We start from the raw sequence: 23,145 nt of genomic DNA on the forward strand, positions 1-23,145 counted from the left end.
ATATATCTAACTTCTCATGGTCAGATAAATACTTAATTTAATTCCTCAGAATTAAATGCAGCCAAACAACCAGACGAGTAAACATGGTCTGGTGTGAGATTCATTTCAAAAATCGAAAATTATATATCTAACTTCTCATGCCAGATAAATATTTAATTTAATTCCTCCGAATCAAATGCAGCCAAAACAACCAGACGAGTAAACACGGTCTGGTGTGATAAGATTCATTTCAAAAATCGAATCGCTCAGAGGGGGAAGAAACCGCAGCGCGGGCTTCCGAGCCTCGAGAGAGAGCGCTGGATCTAGGGAGTGCAAAGGGCGAGCCGTCTCCAACCCATCCACTAGATCCACGTGCGATCTGAATCGCTGCCGTGCCTCAGCAATAGCAGGACCGAACCGTGAGCTCGCAAGCACGGACACACTCCTCGGAGTGTGCCTGGCGGGAGCAGAGCGTTCAGCGGGGATAAGCACAATCAGCTCCTTATTTCCGAGAGCTGACTGCGCGAGTCTTTTCTTTTTATAGTAGTATTGACATGATGCTTGTGCGACTGTAAAACAGCTCCGCTCCACAGTAAAGCTGCTCATTATAATATTAGTCATAATATGCTTGTGTAACTGATGCTTGTGCAACTGGCAATCTCATCGGGGGGAAAGAACCACAGCGCGGGCTTCCGAACCCCCGAGAGCGGGCGCTGGTTCTGGTGGTTAAGGAAGAAGATAGGGACTCGCCGCGAGAAACGCCGGTGGAGACTCAAAGAGAGCCCTCGGAGAGCAAGCATACGCAGTGACAAACGCTCGCAATGCGGACAGTCAGCTGACTCTGCGTGTTTTGCTCCCAAGCAGACAACCCACAAACTGTGTGTATCCCCATCCGAATTGTAGCGCGGGCAGGGAAGAACACACAGCCTGAGATACTGCCGGCTCTCGCCGTATGTTTGTCTACACTCGTATTGGTAAAATAAAGAGTGATAATGGACAGACAACACCAAATAAGACTGACACACACACAGAGCGCTTGCTGAATGACAGAAACGCCCATCCATTGGACTGATTACACATGTGATTCAGAGCGTGGTCACGCTGGAGGCGTTCCCGTAGCGTTTCGACGCAGCTCGAGTTCCTGAAGGGGAACAGTAACCGCATAATTTATTCATGCCACAATGCGCACTGGGAGCTCATAAACCCTTAACAAATCAGCAACATTGTTAATTCTAAAGCGGTTTGCCTCAGTTAGCCTAGTTTGGACAACATTTGGATGAATATTGTCAGTCTAACAAGTGTTTTTATTATTATTTTTTTTTTTTTTACGTAGATTCATCATGATTCACTATTCTATTGTGACTAATGATAAAATGTCATTATATTTTTACAGTGTAGGTTTAAATCACATCTTCGCATGCATAATCCTGGAAAGCTAAAAGTGCTTCCAATAATGTAATCAGACTTACAGACTTAGAATTACTGGGGTGATTGTTTTTGCTCATGTACATGCGGCTTTCTTGAGATGCATGGGTGGAATAAAATGATTTGAGTTTACAGGGGGAAAGCAAATGAATGAAGGAATGAATTAGCAAGTGATTGAATCATTCAAGTACATCCTGGCTATTCTTCACAGGAAAAAAAAAAAAACTGTTCATATTCATGGTTTAGCCTTTTTCCATTGTATGCAAGTCAATGCTGGACAAAACTGCGTTTATTGATTAAGTGTTATGACACCAAGTCGAAACCTCAGGATTTCAAAGTGAATTGAAGTGCAGTAAAACAGAGCTAGCTTGTAGATGTGCCAGTTTTCAATTACTCCTACAAACTATTTGGACCTTCTGTTCTGGGCATTATTTTACAATGCTCAGTTGCTTTGTTTTTGTAGTCCTCTATGGATATCCACCCACAAGTTGATCTTATCCGTCTGGACGTCTCTCAGCACTAAAACCAGGGGGGTGGGGGGAGTTTTCAAGGTCAGATAAGCATTCCGGTAATGACTCAAGTTTTAAAATGTGCTACCGTTCCAGAGTGAGGGTCAAACTGAAAAATGTGGTTATATTTGATTTTGCAGCTATTTTTTTTCCTGTCAACAATCGGTTTGAACCTTTAGATGGATTTGTAAGAAAACACATTATTTGTTAAACACTTTCTCCACTGTGCAGAGGTAGATACAATAAACCAAATGAATAGAAGTCATTACATACATGTGGGAGTCTCTCATGAGGATGTATGGATTTTTTTTTTTTCATGTCAAAAAGCATTCAGTGAATATGAACAATAACGTGTCTTTTTTAAATGTGAAAATGTGTCGTCCGTTGTTACCCTGGACACCACTATTGTTAGATTCCTACCCAGAATTTCATGGATCCTCGAGAGAAAAACTTTTACTTTCTTTTTTTGAATTGTTAAACTACTGTCATCCAAATGCCAATTGTATTCTCACAATGCAGCAGCCTGTAACAGGCTGAATGATATAAAATGTTTTTTTTTGGTAACATGGTGAGAGGTTTCTGAAATATTCACTTTGCCTTTCTGTGTTTCAGATTCACATACACTCTTGGAGAAGGCATGTGGCTGCCACTTAGCAAAAGCTTTGTCATTCCTCCAGCTGAGCTGGCCATCAACCCCTCTGCAAAGTGCAAGACAGATATGACTGTCATGGAGGACGCAGTGGATGTCAGGTACTGTAGGAGATGACATTTTCAATCTTAGCTTGTTTCAAAGAAGAATAGCTGAGCATGATGACATATTGAAATGCATTATTTGATAGTTTGCCTAAAATTTTCAAAAAAAGTCAAAATAAAATAAACATTAGGGCTTATTTTAAAACAGTTTGGACCGATCCTTCAGCAGCCTTCCAGCCATCAGATTAATTTGTGATAATTGATCCTTCACTAAGCCCTGTCTTAAAAATTGTTACCTAACATAGCAACTGTTGCCATCCACCATTTTATCATACATGTTTTTATTAGTCTTTGAAGGTCCATGGTGTTTAGAAAGTTTTAAATGGAATTTTACAGAAATGTATAATTTTTCCAAATCTTTAAATAAATCTTAAGAAATGCATGTTGCGTAACATCAGTAACAGCACCTGCATTTGATCCAAGCTATAAAAATAAAATAAAATAAATATTTACGTATTGATTTGAACCAAAATAAGGACGATAGTAAAGAGTTCATTCTGCACAGTAAATATGCTGTATGAACATAATTTCACATAACTGTGCAATTTGACAATGTCTTTAAATGTCTTTTTCTCAATTACTTTTTACCACTGTTAAAATGGCACTTTTCATGTAAAAATATGTGCTTTAAAGCTTATTTGAGAGAGTAACAGTAACCAAGGTGGGCAGAGCTTAGCAAAGGTTCACTTCTTCCTCTGTGGATGCTATTGACTGAATTCAATGCTTAAATTAAAGTTGAACCGTATGCATTTTCATTGGTGCAAATATCATCAGTAACATTTTTCCTTTTCCTTGAATAGGTTAGCTCAGTGGTTCTCAACTGGTTTGGCCTTGGGACCCACGTTTTCCCATGGTCATCAAGCCGCGACCCACTTACCATATATACAGAGCCGGACAGTAACTAAGTACACTTTTGAGTATCTGTACTTTACTTGAGTAATATTTTTTCTGGGAACTTATGACTTTAACTTCACTACATTTGAAAGACAAATATTGTACTTTTCACTCCACTACATTTCTATCAAGGTCCTCGAAGTAGAAAGTCGTTACTATAATGTGATTTCTGAAAAAAAATAAAAATAGAGTTATCGGTTTTTGCAAATGAACTCTTCATATATATGATGTTCATAATCGCAGATGAGTCGCATTTGATTATGAACGCGATATTGGCATATCGCAGGCGTAAAATTAAAATAACTTTTCAATACCGACCAGTAGGGCTGAACGATTTTGGAAAATAATCTAATTGCGATTTTTTTTTTTTTCAACACTTAATATGGCCGCTCAATCGCAGGAAGCCCCGCCTTCTGAAAGAGAGAGCCAATCGCAAAGCACGTCACTGCAGCTGCTGTTAGAAGTCCCGGTTGCTATAGAAACAGTCAGCGTTCTGATCTAAACAGTTTATGCAACCGGCCAGGACTGCACATGCACACTGGCTGATATAGCCTGAAAAATTAGCTTTTTATAACGCTATTTGAGCAAAAGAAACAACATTTATAACACAGTTGTTGTCAGATTTCATTGGTGATTTCAAATATAAAATTTAATCGTAAGCTTAGTGAACAGTTTTGGAGAATTTGATGTTTCCCCATTCAAAGTGATAGGAGCTGCACTTGCATGCCTGAGAGGCGTTTCAAATATGTCCGCCGAGTGGCATGACTTGCCTTAAAGGGACTTTGGTTTGAGCCACCACAGTCATTTAAACATACACAATGACACAAAGTGTCACATGGTTTATAAATAACATGGTATGTTTGGGTTATGGAAACAACGGAGTTACCATGGTGAATATACAATACTAACATGAACTGTTAATGAAACTTAGAAACTGCTCCTGAATAGAATGAATATCAAATCCTTCACAGCTAACACACGCAGTACCAGTTATGTGATTTATCGGTACTGTACTTTTATTTCACGCGTTGCATGCTCGTAGTTTCTGCACTTTAGTGAAGTGATACAGCGCGGCGCCGCATTCGTGCATGTTATTGAAGAGTGCGTGCTACGAGCACGGTATAACATCTGGCAGGACAGGATAGTTCGTTTTTCTGAGATTAGAGACTTTTTATTTTATAAGTTACGAAAATAATGATAGAATAATGACACTGACATAGTCTGTCAACATCTCATCTGACCGCAAATACTGAATCGGGACAGTGCATTTTTCTCAGGCACTCTTTATTTAAACTGCATCTGACAGACGTGTCAACAGCTTTCATGCACGTCTTTTAAAATAAAAGTCTCGCATCAGAAAAACATTAAGAATTACATCCCACTTTTTACCTCTAGGCAACTGAGCATAACAAATGAAAGATTACTGATCTAGGATGTCTTGGGTGTTTTTAGGTTGACTGGATAATTACAGTAAATTACAGCAACATGCCTGTTCAGTGCCTGTGGTTCCAGACTTTAAAGTAGCCTCTGTGTTTTCAACTCAACTGTCTTTAACTAAAGTAGATACAGTTAAAGGCTTCGCGAGTTAAATAAGGCTCTAAAACACTTGTGTCAAGATCCAGTTGTGTCTGTTATGTCATCCTGTACCTTTTTAGTTCTTCAGAAATCCTGTTGAGATTCTTATTTTCAGTATTGAATATAATTGCGTAGCATCTATTGATTTAATTTAGCCACTATACATGACATTATTGTTTGATTATTATTGTGTTCCTGTGGCTCAGTGGTAGAGCATTGTGTTAGTAGCGCAAAAGGTTGTGGGTTCAATTCCCTGGGAACACACATACTGATAAAAAAAGTATAGCCTGAATGCACTGTAAGTCGCTTTGGATAAAAGTGTCTGCTAAATGCATAAATGTAAAATGTAATGTTTGAATGGCACTTCTTGCGAGTTGTCAAATATGAGGATGATTTACTAGTAAAGGATTCCACTGAGCCCCTTTATTGAAGTGCAACTCATTAAAATATCCAACCAAAGGAGGTAACTTGTATTTTTGTGTTTATTTATTTATTTTTGTAAAGCCTCAAAATTGATGTGGCTTGACATTATCCAGACCTTGCAGGGGCTTTGAATGCATTGCCAAAGGGCACATGCTGATTTGATTAATTTGTTTTTAACCCAAAATTGATTCAGTTTGTGATTAGCCTCTCACTGAATTATCATGGTAGCTGGTGCTTAAAGGAACTTTTAAATATTTCAGTGCTCAGGGCCTTAAAGGCAGTAAAATGGAAAAGTTACTTTTGGAAATTCAATTATAGATATGGTTTTGTTAATAATAATAATAATAAAGTTGGAAATAACCTATAAAACATGCTGCTGTTATCCTCAGGAAAAAAATCACTGTCTGATGTTAATTAAAAGAGACCTTGCTGTTAAAGTTGAATCTAGTTAGTAATTTCTGTCTCTAATTAACTTACTGTCCATATAACACACACACACACACTTGCATACTGTACACACACAATTAATTTGTTTTTTTTTATGGTTTTTCATTTGGCTGCTATATTTTCTCTTATTTGTGTTTTTTAAAAGACATGTTCATGGAGGTGTTATTTATATATAAATACCAATATATATGTGGCGAAAAGTAAAATTTTCTTTGCTCTATCTTAATTTGTATTCCTTTGAAAGGTCCTTTAAGTGTGTCCTACTGATCTCCCGCAGAGTGGCTAGCTTCGCAGGGTCCACCGTACAAAATTTGGCAAAGTCGCTTTGGATAAAAGTGTCTGCTAAATGCATAAATGTAAAATGTAATGTTTGAATGGCACTTCTTGCGAGTTGTCAAATATGAGGATGATTTACTAGTAAAGGATTCCACTGAGCCCCTTTATTGAAGTGCAACTCATTAAAATATCCAACCAAAGGAGGTAACTTGTATTTTTGTGTTTATTTATTTATTTTTGTAAAGCCTCAAAATTGATGTGGCTTGACATTATCCAGACCTTGCAGGGGCTTTGAATGCATTGCCAAAGGGCACATGCTGATTTGATTAATTTGTTTTTAACCCAAAATTGATTCAGTTTGTGATTAGCCTCTCACTGAATTATCATGGTAGCTGGTGCTTAAAGGAACTTTTAAATATTTCAGTGCTCAGGGCCTTAAAGGCAGTAAAATGGAAAAGTTACTTTTGGAAATTCAATTATAGATATGGTTTTGTTAATAATAATAATAATAAAGTTGGAAATAACCTATAAAACATGCTGCTGTTATCCTCAGGAAAAAAATCACTGTCTGATGTTAATTAAAAGAGACCTTGCTGTTAAAGTTGAATCTAGTTAGTAATTTCTGTCTCTAATTAACTTACTGTCCATATAACACACACACACACACTTGCATACTGTACACACACAATTAATTTGTTTTTTTTTATGGTTTTTCATTTGGCTGCTATATTTTCTCTTATTTGTGTTTTTTAAAAGACATGTTCATGGAGGTGTTATTTATATATAAATACCAATATATATGTGGCGAAAAGTAAAATTTTCTTTGCTCTATCTTAATTTGTATTCCTTTGAAAGGTCCTTTAAGTGTGTCCTACTGATCTCCCGCAGAGTGGCTAGCTTCGCAGGGTCCACCGTACAAAATTTGGCAGGCCATGTGGTCCCCTGTCCCTGGGCTTGCTGAATATTGCCTCAGTTCCAAGTGTTTTCAGAGCACTGGAATATTTCGAAGTAACTCTTACCATGGTAATAAACATTCGTCAAAGAGATAATGTATACTGCCTGATCTTTAAAGGAACAGTTCACCCAAATATGAAAATGTCGTCATTTACTTTCTTCTGCAGGATATATAAGAAGTATCCCTACCCCTATCTGGGGTAACATTAGATGAACTGATGAAAGTAATTGTTGAAATAATTTTCATTTCTGGGTGAACTATCCCATTTAAGGACTATTTAATTGAGTCATATATGTAAAACCCAAAGGGGTACCATTAACCCTAAAGAAGAAAAAAAGGAATTTATAACCTCAGCGACACCGTTAATATGAGATATTAAATAATTTGGCTGGCTAGAATTTATTGACTTGGCATAGCCTACTTGTGAAAGTAGAGGGAAATTCTATATTTAAGCATCATTACTTGCACTGATCATCTTTGACCACTGTTAAAGCTGTAATTATTCCTTAGAGAATTAAATATTAGTATAATAACACGTTTTTATGATATTTTGAATGTCTGTGGATTGCAGTTCCCCGCGCTAGCCAGAGCCTGCTTGTTTGGAAAATTACCATAGCTGTCGACTTCGTACATCACACAGTACATATTTGTTCATTTCGAGCACAGCAAACACATTTCACTACCGTTGTGCAAGTGAACCAGTACACCGCTTCTACTCCCAGCAGCATAATCTGATCCAAGGAAAAGCAATCTTGGAACTGCACAGAACAATCAGTTTAGAGAGAATACAGTGTAGAGTAGACTATGTATTGGTGTCTATAAAGGAGATGTTTGGAATGTCATTGCATTTATGTTTCAGCAGGATTGTTCACCAGGGTTCTGTGAAGATAGGTGGTCTGCAGCAAGACCACAGGGGGCCTGCCAAGTATTGTTTGAAATGTGTGTCTAAAACTAAATTAAAATGTAATGTACAATGACACAACTGACACACTAATGTACAGTTGATGTAAAGTACATCAACTGACAGAATATCAGTCTGGCTAATGCTGACAATTTTTCAGTGATTCTTTCTGCAGGTTACATAGTTTAGTTACACCAGTAGGTGTCGACATGTGACTCTTTAAGAGTGAGTCAGAGAATCATTAGGTCAGCCGATTCATTCGAACACCGTGATTCATTCAGGAATGAAACGGGTGACTGCCTTAATTAGTGAGTCATTGATTCATTCAATGAAATGATTCATTAGTAACACCAAATCATTTACTATAGGAACAAATTAATCATTGAATTATTCACTCAACCAATTCATTCAAACGTGTTGATTTATTTAGGCAAAGCAGCTCTGCTGTGACTTTGGAACTATTTTTGTTGGTGGAGGAAAAATGGACAAAGCAATATTGTGTCTAAAATGTAAGTTACTCAATATCAACTTCTTGTTTATTAAGCTGTTATACAAAAGCAAAACTAACGTGTTATCATTATTATTATTATTATTATTATTATTATTATTATGCAAAGCTGACTGCAACGTCTCCAGTTACAATGAAGGTTTTAGGACTATATCAGAGATAATGACTGATTAGTGTCTTAGCTTTTGATTAAAAAGTATTATGTATCACATTTGTCACAGAGTGAATCTTCTATTACTTGGATGGCCTTCTTTATTACAGTCTTAAGTGAAGGTTAATTTTAATTACTTCTTGCTGCTGTTGAAAAGAAGTGTTCAGTGTCTAGTCTGAAAATACTTGCTTTTATTTGGAGTTAAGCTACTAATTAGAGCTTCCACAGACTTTCTGTTCTAAGCCCTGCCAATTGAGATCCTTTGTTCACAGAGGTAGATTTGTCTCAATTTGTTCAAAGTGCCCTCATTACCGTGGAACGGGAGTCATTATATATTCTGCCTTATTACGATAACATCTTCCCCTAACGACCATAACATCATGGCTTTAAAAGGTCTGCCTTCTCTTGCACTAGTAGTATTATGCTAAGATTGGTGAGAGGGAACCTGAGGTGAGAACTGCAGTGTTTTTTTATTAAGTAAGGTCGACATTTACTGAGACTCTCCAGTGATTATAGTTCACTGTGAAATGTGTGATGCTTGTGTTTTAATTTATTAATTTCTTTTTAAATATGAGGAATCCTTTATCGTTTTAGCAGGATAGATACTTTTATTCCCTTCTTTATTTTTAACAATGTCCCCAGACGTTCCATTCTGACCTCAACATTACAAGTGACGCATTTCATCACAGACTGTTTTGTGAATCTGAAGGATTAAGAAAACTAACAGCAGCAACGACAGACAGTTAAATCCTAATGGTGGAGAGAAGTGGAAAGTGGTCATGAAAAACTATTTCTTTTTAAACTGATTTTTATTTTTATTTTTTTTCTTTCTTTAAGTTTTCAGGACATGCCTGAATGCATGATCTGAAAGTGTAGCCTCTAATTCCTTTTTTTCTCTGTTTCTCTGTTTTTATATTTATGCGTGCACTTATTTGATTGTCATTTGCATAATTTTTAAACACTGACAGACCGTGTCTCCACTTGGCATTGAGACAGGATTCATCGGCCACTTCATAACAGAAAAATAGGAAAGACAAAACTTGGAACGTAAAGGCAGTATTTCTGTCTTGAAGCTGAAATCACAGTAGCAGAACTATGAATCCATTTATCACAGCACTCCACTTCTCCAGCAGCCTGGTGATTTCACACTCTTAAAATATATTAGACAATAAAAGGTCACTGGTTTGCTCCTTCATCATGACCACTGCCCATTCATATTTCATAGTAATGATAAATATTTGGATGTTTCAAGTGCTCTAGAAAGGGGAAAAAAATAAAAATAAATAAATATAACCCAATACAATTTTTCAGCCACACAGCTAAAACCAAGGTCAGAGCAATGGAGTTCATCTGTTCAAGGTTTAGCCTTCAGTGCTGTTGTTTACTTTTGCTGCTTTGGAAAGCTTTTCCCGTTAGCTGGATTTATGGTAGTGTAGAGAAGACACAAAAGTCAGTTTTAGCATTACGTTACTTGCCTCTTTGATATCCAGTTCTTGACATTTTTATGTATTGGATAAAGTGAATATAATATAATATAATATAATAAACAAGCAGATTATAATTACATATTGTCCTAATGACGGCTAAAGATGCTAGAGGTTGTTTGCAGTATTGACCTGCCATTACTAACTGAGTTTTCTCTGCATCATTGTTCATCAGGGAGGAGCTGATGATTTCTTCGTCCTTTGACAGTCTAGAAGTGCTGCTCGACTCTTTTGGCCCGGTGCGCGACTGCTCAAAAGACAATGGAGGCTGCAGTCGAAATTTCCGTTGCATCTCTGATCGCAAATTGGACTCCACTGGCTGTGTGGTGAGTTGTCATTGCCTGTCTTATTTTTAGGGTTGTGAATAAAAAAAAATAATAATAAAACAAATGTGTATATAGTAGTAAAAATTGAGAAAATCCCCCAAATGAAGAGAATTAATTTATTAATTCAAAATGTTATTATTATTTATTTTTTATTAATTTGCCTAAGACTTTAGAAGTCCATATATCGTTAGTTTTATATTTATAGTATATCATATAGTTATATTTCAGCATTGATAATTGAATAACTAATAACAATTTTTTCATGATTTAATTACACATTTTTAATATTAATCCGACAGCTCCATTTTTTTTTTTTGTCTGTCACCCTTTGTAATCCATCCCTTTTCTTGTCTCTTTCAGCTGTCTTGTAATCTCTGTATTGATGCAGACTTCTCTGTTTAGTTGTTTACATACTGTCATAGACTCAAAACAAAAAGCCATTTTGACGCCTGTATCGCCATAAACTTTACAATGTTTATACAAATTTGAAGAAAGAACACCCTCTTGTTCTCAATTTCTAAAAAAAAAAAAAAAAAAAAGTACTTTTATATGTTAGGGCTTCCTTGTCTGCCGAAGGAGTTTGTCACTTACCATGAAAAATCGTATTTGTTTCTTCCATTTCTTTTTCTTTTACATCACACTCACTTTCTCGTCCTCGCTTGTGGCTGTTAAGCAGCCATGAAATGAGCCAGGGGCTCTGATTTCACTCACCATCTGGCTGAGGTACGCTTAAAGTGTTTGATTTCTCACTCTGGCATGCGCCGTGATTAGTGTGTTTGGCTGGCCCTGCTGATAGGAGGATTGTTTCAGCCAGGGTTTATGAAAAGTGCTGTGTCTCATCCATCTTTCTGACACTCACTTCATTCATTATCTCCTGCTCATGTTTATGAACATGCGAATCAGGGTTTGTGCAGGTACATGTCTAACACGAACCTTATTAGATAACCATTCCTGTTCATTGTGATGTTTCATTTGAGAGATATTTGCTTTGATTGTATTTTCTGAATACTGAATGACAATGGGTGCCATGCATCGTTCTGTTCTGTTTGGTTTGGTATTTGTTTTGTTCTGTTTGGTTTGGTATTTGTTTTGTTTTGTTGTTTAGGTAAGTTTTTTTGTTTTGTTTTTGTTTTTTTGTTTGTTTGTTTGCTTTGTTTTGTTTGTTTTACCAACTTAACATTTCTTTAAATCAGTGCAATACTTGTTATTCTAGCGCAGAGTTAAACTCCTGACTTAATATATGTATATTTTAATAAACCAAACAAAACTGCAACTGAACTTGACAGTCAGTGGTCACCATACTTTTTTGTATTCAATGTGGAAAAATCATAGGAGCAAAATCAGGGTTGTCAGATCAAAAAGGGTTACAGTGTAGTGCACTGCTGACAAGCATACTATAATAATTTTAAAGTTTATAAAGTTATCTGTTATTTTCAATCTGATGTAATGTTTTATTTTGTCCTAATAAATACAGCTCTTACGAATGTGAATGTATTCGTAAATATCTTATGTCTGTTTTGATGCAAGCATAAAATGACCCTTGCATCATATTTGTAGATTATATTAAACAGTACACAGTAATTTAATGAGTTTCTGTTTCTTGTTATACTCGTGAGAGGCTAAAGTAAATAAATTGTAAAGACTAATTTATGCCCCCACGGTGATGGAACTGCGAAATCAAAAGAATTACATTAGCATGTTTTCTAATAGTATTTGCAAGCATGCATTAAAACCAAAACATAATTTGGGGGAGGTATTCATAGGTCAGTGTAGGTTGACAAGAATTGATGAGGGGGAGGAGTCAGGAAATGATTGACTGATGAGGTCATTGCACCACAAAATTCTGCTGAGTCTTCTTTCTTACTTGTATTTGCATACTGAATTGTGATTGATTGATCTCTTCTGTCTTGTCTCTATTTTCGTATATTATTCTGCTTCCTTGCGAGCACTTATTTTTCCTTCAGGTAAAGCTGGATGGACAGCACCAAACCTGCTGTTAATGAAACAGATGTTATGGCCTTCTCAATATTTTACAGACATTTCAACTCTAAATTCATCCTGCTCTTCTTAATCATAACATACCCTTCTGTTGAGCCCGTATCTTGATGTTTTGTAATTAACAGATGACTGAAGCTATAAAAATGATGCTTCAATCTGTCCAATCATAAGAGCTCGCTACGGGCCCCCCAGAGAGCCTCATTCCCCCCCTAATCAATTAACACCTTGTCTGAGGACAGCAGTGCTACTGCTGCTTCTGTGTTTTAATATCGCAGTCTGCGTGAGCGGGCTCGTTCCGATCTGCTCTGTCTAGCTGATGTATGGCACTCCTGGGGAGGGGAACAGCGCACTAGTTTGGAGATACTCTGATAATCGCTAAATGATGATGTGATTAATTAGTTCCTTTCCCTCCAGCACACTAGGTGTTGAGTGCTTTTGTGGGACACAGAGGGGTGCCCGTCATCAATCCAGCCATCCACATGAAAAACAAATTGGCTCCTCTCTAGATCTAAGCGAGCCAGCCAGGCGTGTTCAACAGAGACTTTTTGATGTTGCTGACAGATGCTGGTACAGTAGCTGTCTGTATGTGAATGAATTATGTGAATGTATGTGTTAGTAGTGTATAATATCAGAATGGCAATGAATTTCAATGCTATGCCGGTTTAATGCAAAACTCTTCATTAATAAAAAATAAATAAATAAATAAAATTGAATTGAAAAACGTCTCAGGTTACTTATGTAACCATGGTTCCCTGAGTAGGGAACGAGACACTGCATCCTCTAGGGGTCGCTATGGGGAACGCCTCGTCGTGACCCATGTCTGAAGCATACATTGAAAAAACACCTATTATTTTTCCCACCACATATTTTACATATGTATTTTTAGATAAATAAATAAATAATAAAGACATACTGTACATTTTAAAACTGTTTATATATATTTCTCCATTAACTACAACTTTTGTCTCAATAAACTACTAATTTACTGATTATTAATAGTTAGTAGTACTAATAAACAGCCAATATGTTATTAATAGGCATGCTAATAAGCATAATAGTTAGTGAGAATTGGTCCCTATACTAAAGTGTTACCATATATACACACACTTTAGAGAATGGTAGCATCATTAATATTCAAAATAATTATTATTATTAGTAGAAATATTTACAAATCATTTTACTATTAATTTTACTATTAATTATATATTACTACTTGCTATTATTTGAAACGTTTGAAATTATCCTAGTTGAGGAGGTGCGGAGCATTTTCAGATTGTTTATTAAAAAATATATATATATTTCAAAAGTGTTTCAGTATAAAGAAGTATTACAGTATAACCTGACTGCTGAGAGCAAGTTTAAGTTGAAGTCATCCACTGGAGGTAGAGTTCTCTGTTTCTTACTGATGCATTCCATCTCTCTTTGACAGCCTGCTCACAATCTCCCCAAAAGCTGTTCTGTCTCCTATCTTGTTCTGGCTGTTAAGCACTTCTGAGTTACTGGTCAATACTTGGCAAAGGTCTCCTGAGTGCAAACTCGGTGGGAGTGATCCAGATGCGCAGCAGGGAGGAAACGCCACTGTTTTTTTTTTCTCCTTCTTTTCCTTCCAGGATCAAAAGGTGGCTTTAAAGGACTGTGTCCATCTCTGTTGCTATCTGATATAGAGGGACAGTCAAGGCCAGCAGGAATACTTGGCTATGCGAATGTACCAAGCTACAGTCCCTAAAGCAATATTTATAATATGACGGAAAAATTAAGCTTGACCATTGGCATACTGAATCCCAAGAAAAATTATATTTGCAAAAAAAACTTGCCAGGAAGGCAACACTAATTTGTTAAATAATTTGTTAACTTTGTCATTAATTAAATGTAGTGTCATTAGTACAAATAATTGCTGCTGTAGTTTTGGCTCTTTGAAAACTGGTTTGATTTAAACTTCTGAAATTTAATTTAAGCTTAATAATTGTAATTACACTGATTTGCTGATTGCTTTGTTGTAACAGTCAGCGTGCAGTGCAAAACTGTTAAAAATAATGGCAATCTGTTGTTTTATTATCAGGGTGAAAATAACACTTTTTTTTTTGTTTTTTTTGCATATTCTATCAATGGACTTGCAAAGTATGTCAGTAAATTTGATTCCTTGTGGTTTTCTGCATGGTTTTATGTGTCAAGAAACAAAGCACCTGACAGTCTTCCACACTGGCACAGTTCAGCCCAGTTAATGTTGAATTTTATTCTCTCTCTCTCTCTCTCTCTCTCTCTCTCTGTGATCTGATGTTTCTATAGCAACTGTTCATGTCAGTTTTCAGCTTTACAGATGCGGTGCATGTCTGACTGTATTATATATAATCAACAATATGTCTATGGTTTCATGTTTAGAACACTAATACAGCTGTTTTCATCTGCAACTATGATTTTTCTACCTTTTTTCTGGCTTTTTGGCAGTTTTTAGATTTGCATAGCTTATCCGACAGTCTGAAAGGGATTTGTTCCTATATGACAAAATCTCATGGGCAATTCTCTTAAGCTTTGGAAAGCTGTGGGACTAGATCCCCATTTGGAAACGAGATTAATAGGCTCAGTAGTTCAGGGCTTTTTCAGTTTATCTTGAGTTTAAAACCTTCACGACTTCTCTGGCATCATTAACTGTCTCACCATGTCCTCTGTGCTACAAAGTGCTTTTCAATCAAGGATGCTTTGAGCTCAGATAGAAGATACCCGGTCTCATGGCAAATACGTACCTGGGGGCACATTTTTGCAAGACGCGAAATACGTGAAGACTGCAATAATATTGAACTTTGGCTCAGGAATGGCATTATTCACTGTGAGACTGACAAAAAAATGTGCTGATTTTTAAATGTATTTTTATTATTATTATTATTATTATTATTATTATTGCATTGGACAAGCTATGTTCCAGCCGTTTTCATGTACACATTCCTTGGTAAGTCATTGTCTTCAAATTTGAGAAGTGCATTTTAAATAATTATTATAAATTGCCCATTTCCTCACACTAATGCTTTGACTCATCCATTCTTTTTAAATCCATGGTCACAAAAAAAACAGTGCAATAGAAGGTAGAATTAATCACCATAAATATGTATTTGACCTCAGCTGGCACTGAGGCATTTCACATTTTAGCCCACTAAAAAGGCTGTTGAAGAAAATGTACAAATGTACAAAAATCTTGTGGCATGGTTTTTATATGCAGTGAAGTGTCAATGAAAGACATTGCTCATTTGGCAAGATGTATATTTTAAATGTTTTAATATATACAAATAGCATATGACCAATGTAGATGTTAAAATATATTTACATACAATATTTTATTTTGTTGCCCCTTGACGTACAAAACTATATTTATTTGATATATATCAAATAAATATATTTGATATATATTATCAATATATATTATAATAATAATATATATTGATAACATCACAACTTATTGCTTTTTAACTTTTTTAAATTTTAACTTTATTGCTTTTTTTTCTAGTCTGCCGAGCTTAGAAGCAAAAAATTAAATAATAAAATAAAATACTGAATAATTATTCTTTTTATTTAAAAAAAAAAAAAATCTTCCGTAGCACCCCTTTAAAGCACTGTCATAATGTCAAATGAGGACGAGCAGTTAAATGATGTGAAAAATTTGCTTTCTGTCTAACAACCCTCCCCTTTCCTCAATAATGTCCTCTGTTCAGCTGATCAAACTGGGACTTTGTGATTTAAGGAATCTGCCACAGATGAGTTAAGAGACTCGGTGCCCTGCGCTCTCTACATTGCTGGTAATAAATCAGGTGTCTTGTCAGCTGTAGCTAACTGACAAAATCAATACGGATGCATCCAGGGACAAGATGTGCTACTAAGATGCATTACCAACATCTGGGCTTTGATCCCTAATACGAATGAGGTCAAGTGAAAAGGTGGTGGTCAGAAAATGTGTGTTTTACACCTAACCTGCCACTGAAGGAACTGGGGAAGCGAGATGGTGAAGGGTATATCATGCTGTGATGGACTTATTTGTCATTTTCCTTTTTTTTTTTTTACTCTCAAAAACCTTGTATTAATAGCCTAAAAGTTTTAGCAATTTAATTATAAGATAGGAAAAATAGTCTTTAGTTTCATTTTGTTAAGGAGCTATACAATTTTACTCTCTCTTAATGCATTTTATTATAAAAGCTGCTTGATGCTTGAATCAACACCCACTGGGAGCGAAAATTATGCCCTTTCAACCTAATTTTAATGATTTTCGAATAGAGAATGACTAATTGTAGAGAAGATTGTTCTTTTGTAGAAATTTCACTCAAAATACTGGAGAAATTCAATTGTTTTGCTTTCTCGTTACAAAATATGGATTCCTAGGAAGCATTTCTGAACAGTTGCAGGCATGTTTCATGTAACCATCTTGAATCTACAGTATGGGCACCTGCCACAAGAAATGACATGACATGAAGCTTATAACTTTTAGGCACATTTTATCCCATTTTCCAGGCAGGTAAAAATCAACCTGTCAAATCCCCTTTGAAGCCAAAAGCTGACAGAAAATATTATGTGAACGTGGCATCACTAGCTTGGGGAAAAGACTGATAACAGGCATGGAGTTGAGAAGGTAGTGTAACTTCAGTGTTAGGGAATGTTATTTTTAAAGGAAACCTATTATGCCCCTTTTTACAAAATGTAATATAATGCTCAGATGTCCCTAGAATGTGTCTGTGAAGTTTCAGCTCAAAATACCCCACAGATCATTTATTATATCATTTTGAAAATGCCTATTTGATTGTTTTTGAGCATGTCTCTTTAAATGCAAATGAGCTGTTGCTCCCCGCACCTTTTCCAGAATAGGGTTGTGCTTTTACAGCTCGTACCTCAGATACTCTGCTAAAAAAAACAACAACAACAACGTCTGTTTGGTTTTGATTATCATGTCTATAGTGCTGAAATCATGCTTTTTAAACCATATTAATTTAAACTTCTGATATATGGTTTTCTGAGCGCACACATCCGAAGCAAACACACAGAAAGCAGCTGTCACACAGTATGTGAGTAATAAACTAAGTTCTCTTTCATGTCTTATTGCGCTTAAACTGTCAAATGCACAAGTTTATGTTTAGAACACACAAGTTACAAAAACAGTCGGTTATGTCTGTGAAGGTAAACAGCTGGGAAAGAAATTGCATGTTTATATTAGATCTGGGTGGCAGCAGCGTAATTCAGTAAATAAATCGGTAAATCCACTGCTCTCGTGTCTCCTCTGAGGCTGGGACTCTAAACTGTGTGCTGTGCTCATCAGTGCAGCCAAAGACAGAACAGTTAGAATGCTTTGCTCGAACTTTCGCCATGGCATAGAACTGTTACACCGTTGTCGTTTGCGAAAACACAATAGTAAATTTCACAAATAATCACAAAGAAATGTCAAGTAACACATTAAATTAAACATGGAATTCTGAAGTAGAAAGACTCAAATTGTATTTTCTTGTAAAACATACTGCAATAATCTTGTATTTAGTTTTATTTACAACTTTGAGATGTTTTTTTTTTTTCTTTACAGTGTAGACTTACAGTATATCTGTTCTACTACCTACTTTACATCATGTCTAATGGTACTCCTGAAATTTTATTAATATTGGAAAACTTTATGTTCCACCAATGATTATTTGTTGTAACACTTTTTGAGATTTTCCCCGTTTTTTTTTTGGTTGAAAGGTTTTTTAACATTAGTGGCTGTCAGTGGCATTGTGGGTGATTGAGTGATGAAGGTTTTAGACCAGCCTGCAATATGTCCTGGGTTTTTTTTTTATTATTATTATTTTTTTTTTTGTCTTTCCTCCACAGGAACGTTTCTGTCACTATATACTGTATCTGTTGAATACAAAGATTTGAGCAACCTCAGATTGGCTCTTTTTTCTTTTGATAATGGTAAACTGGGGGTTCTACTGTATATTACAGTAGCTGAAACACTCAACAAAACATTCAGGACTTTTTATACTGCTTTTTAAAAACACTACTAGCAAAAACAAGATTTCAAATCTTAAGCACAATTTAACATGGAAACCCAAACACACAATAGTACAACACACTGTAACACATGCATTAGCAGCTTATTTATTATTGCATATGGCTGTGATGCAGCCATGCATGCTGAAATTGCCACATACCAAAGATAAAGGGGTATTATGACAGATCAGAGAATGTTTAAAAGTCATTTTTATTTATTTATTTTTCCCCCAGTGTCCTCCTGGTTTGAGCCCGATGAAGGATGGCACCGGTTGCTATGACCACCACATTGGCATTGACTGCTCTGACGGCTTTAATGGGGGCTGCGAACAGCTGTGCCTTCAGCAGCTGGCACCTCTGGAGGAGGACCCTACTCTCTACAACATCCTGATGTTCTGCGGGTGAGATTACACACACTACACACACATACAGACTGTATGATAACTAGATCTGGACATGTTAACAGGGCTTTCTCAACCATGTTTTTTCTTTCATGCTTTTTTAAAACAGCAGGGTATGTGCTGGTATTTACACCTGCTATTTTTGAAGACTTTCTGATGTTTTCTGTTGAATAATTATCAGAAATTCACAGTTAGTGCATCATGGTTAGTTCAGCTGATTATTCATGCTGTTCACACACAGCACCTCACAGTGACTCTTTTTTCCGCATTCTTTCTTAGTCCATGGTGGCTGTTTGTGTCTGAGTGTGAATTGCCACACTTTTTACCTGTTCACACATTTCTGTCTATATGTTTATTTAAATTGAGCATGAACATGACTTCAAATTAAAAACTGGCAAGCCTGATCTTAATGAAACATGCTAATGTCATCACATATTTACCAGTAAAAATGTGCTTGGTAAGATATGCAAGCTGAAACCGTAGCTTGCCAAAAAAAAAAAAATATATATATATATATATATATTTTGTCCAGTGCTAAAAAAAAAGGATTTGCTGTTTCTCAAGTCTGGGGTCAGTAAGATTTTTTAAATTATTTTTAAGTCTCTTATACTGACCAAGGCTGCATTATTTATTTAATCAAAAATACAGCAAAAACTGCAATAATATAAAATATTATTATAATTTAAAATGACTGTTTTCTATTTTAGTATATTTTTAAAATGTGAAAATGTGTTCATTCCTGTGATGGCAAAGCTGAATTTTCAGTATCATTACTCCAGTCTTCAGTGTCACATGATCCTTCAGAAATCATTCTAATATCCTGATTTGGTGATCATGAAACATTTCTTAGTATTATCAATGTTGAAAACAGTTTTTACTGTCACTTTTGATCAATTTTGTGCATCCTTGCTGAATAAAAGTATTAATTTCTTCCTCATTTCAAAAAAGAAAAAAAAAATGTTAGTGTATATATTATTCTTTTTAAAGGGAACTCAACTCAAATGCCATTTCTGTGTCCTGTCATGTCTTGGTGAAATTGCTTTTACTCTGACATGACATCACATGCATCACACAACACTAACCATTCTTTCAACTTCCAGACTTTCATGTGTCAGCTGTAGAGAATATGAGCCAGGTAGAATAAATAGCCACTGTCTTACATCTTCTTCCCTGCTAACACAACCTTTTTCCTGACCTATTCAGAGTCTCAGAGATCATTCGCTGTTATAGGCATGTCGCTTCGACTAAAGTTGCCAAATGTGCATAATTCTCTTTTTCTCTGGAGAACCTGATAATGTGACAGGCAATCTGAAGCCACTTAAATCGTTGTCTGTGCTATGGATGTGCAACCGAGAGGATGTCTCACCTATGCTGATGACAGTTTCCTGTAAAACTGTAGTGTGTTACCAAGAGAAGTGAAACTGAGCGTTTAAGCCCTGACACTTCTTTCTCTCGGTTGCTTGTGTAGTACAGAGCAGACGTGACAGCTAAGTTTCAAAGTCACATAAATATAAACGACTCCTGTGAGCTGCCACGCTATTACAATGATACTGTTTTGCAGTAAATAAAAAGAATTGCAAACCTTAAATTCATGACAGATGCTACGCTGTGAGATCATTACCTGTACCTCTATTTTGAATGCTGAACTAGTACTACACATTGCTCTGTTTCGTGAAGTGATGTCTTTATGATTTAGGGGAAAAATAAAAACTATTAATCCTAATGCATTCATAATGTACTTATGATTCCTTACTTAATATAATGTAATATTTTGAGCCTTTTTATTTAATTAGTTGCAATGCACTGAAACAAAAATTGGTGGTGAAACAATTTTCACTCAGAAACTGCTAGAAAATTTTAGAAATAATTTCAAATAAATAGCAAGTATCTCACTGAATTGAGCGAGAAATTTTGAAATGCTGAAACAGTATTTTCTTTTTGTTTTATTTACAACTTCGAAAACTCATTTTTTTACAATGCATATCATAATGCATATTCATGGTTACACGTTACATATAATAATTAGTTAATTTAAAAGCATGATTTGATTTCAATTGATAACTGATTCATTTAATTCATAATAGCCCATAATCCTAATTCAATATAGGCATATATAATGCATAATATATAAACATGATCTAATTTTTATTTCTACATTTATTTAAATAAATAAATAAATAATGGAAAATCACTCATCACCAGTATCGTGTACAGTCAGGTCAACAATGAATTCACGTGACCTGCTTTATTGACAATGTACTGTATACTGGATGTTAGAAGAAGCCTAATTGACATTTGTTGGTCACTGAATAGTTCCCATATTCTCATTTGTATGATTTTATCGTTTTTGATGACTTTACCAATTTTCTAAAATGATGAAAAAAGTATCATAAAGAATAATTTGGTGTATCTTGACTGATAGTGGCAAGCATTATCTTACACTGGCAGACATACTCTCCTTTCCTCTCTTCCTTTAGCTCATATCCTTTTCTCATTGCCATATGTTTGTAGATGTATTGAAGATTATAAGAGAGGAGCAGACGGCCGCTCATGTCAGCCGCTGTCAGAAGCCTGCACTGAGGGAGTGGACTGTGGGGACACAGCTGACATCCCAGCCAACCAGACTGTGTTTGGGGACCTCTTCTACGGCTACAATAACCACACCAAAGAGATTACATCAGGACAGGTCCTTAAGGCTTCCTTCAGGTGATGTTTTACAATATGCTTGATTTTACCAGTGCTAAGGATGACAGATGACTTTTTTTCCCCATTTTTAATAGCAATATTGTGCTGATAATGTGGAATGTGCTATTGAATTTCATCTTTATCTTTCTCTTGGATTTATTAAATCAAAAATTCCTATGTGCAGTTCAGAAATATGAGTTATACGTCACTGGAGCCTGCTGTTACAGTGATCTTAACAGGCTTAAGGGGTGTTGTTTAGCTTGTTTGGAAAGTGGAGTTAACTGTTAACCATAACACATATCCTCCACTGGCTTATTTATTTTATTTTGGAGCTTTTGCCAATTATATTGACAGGACAGTGGTGAGGTGACAGGATATGATAAGGAAAACAGAGAAGGATAGAATCAAGAAATTACAAGTCGTAGCATGTGCTCTACCCACCCCGGCACGTCTCTGACTGAAAGTGCCATATGGCTTTTTTTATAATGGTGGGAATACTAATATGATAAAACTCTAATACTCACTAAATATTCTATTAATCGATAATCACTATAAACTATTTAGATGTAACATTTATGTATGCCTTTACCAGTATGACGTATAAATATGTTTAATACGTGCCAGCGCAAGAAGATGGCCTTCACTTTTAATCGATTCATGGCTTGTCCAAAGTTTCTTTCTCACCTATTAAATGCTAGGGAATTGTTTTTGTTGGAACTGCCAACATTTGTTTTCAAGCTGCTTTGGAACAATATCAATTGTGCTAGCAATTAAAGTGAATTGAATTCTTTCCACCAAGTATTTTATTTTATTAGCCTGTAACTCTTAATGTAGAATTATTTATTTATTTAGCCAAGCAACTTATATAGCATAAATATATAATTGTTTGAAACCATCTATTTTAGAGAACAATTTAACTCCACATAGGCTCTAATAAACAGTTTATATTTAGTAAAGTTAAAAGGGATAGTTCACCCAAAAATGAAAATTCTGTCACCATCTACTCACCCTCATGTCATTCCAAACCTGTGTGCACTTCTTTCTTTTGTGGAACACCCCGAATTAAATAAAAGAAAAATAAAATAAATACAAATAATTAAATTAAATACATAAAAGGAAGAACGCTGAAAACCCCATTGACTTTTCTTGTATCCAGGACTTACTCTCTGTGCTGTTCTCTTCACCTTTTGAGAGGCCCAGGTCTAACACGCACTCTTAATTATGTGGAATGGTGAGGAGCAAATTAAAAGTGACCATAAGCATGTTTGGTTTAATGGGGCTTAATTGGGCCAGCTGAATCTACTGGATCTTCAGTTGAACAAAAGGAGGATACGGCAAGTTCATTAATCCTTCATAGAGTATAGCAGGGCTTCGACAATTAATTTCAGACCTGAGGAAATAGTCAAAATTCTGGTGCTCAGGAGGAGCAGTGGCAGGGAATGAAATGTTGTTTGATCTTCT

At 35.8% G+C, this 23,145-nt stretch overlaps 1 protein-coding gene across 3 annotated transcripts in view; it reads left to right on the forward strand.

Annotated features, from left to right (window-relative positions):
* The window catches only part of astn1 (astrotactin 1), a 253,618-nt gene that overhangs the window by 102,183 nt on the left and 128,290 nt on the right, over positions 1–23,145 (forward strand). For all 3 annotated transcript variants that reach the window (XM_016530291.1, XM_016530292.1, XM_016530294.1), the window contains 4 exons: positions 2,526–2,663; positions 10,456–10,606; positions 18,833–18,999; positions 21,511–21,705. In XM_016530291.1, coding sequence (XP_016385777.1) covers positions 2,526–2,663; positions 10,456–10,606; positions 18,833–18,999; positions 21,511–21,705 — 651 coding nt within the window. The remainder of the gene's footprint in view (positions 1–2,525; positions 2,664–10,455; positions 10,607–18,832; positions 19,000–21,510; positions 21,706–23,145) is intronic.

The sequence above is a fragment of the Sinocyclocheilus rhinocerous genome, unplaced genomic scaffold (assembly GCF_001515625.1).
Source record: "Sinocyclocheilus rhinocerous isolate Xijiao unplaced genomic scaffold, SAMN03320098_v1.1 scaffold484, whole genome shotgun sequence".
Lineage (NCBI taxonomy): Eukaryota > Metazoa > Chordata > Actinopteri > Cypriniformes > Cyprinidae > Sinocyclocheilus > Sinocyclocheilus rhinocerous.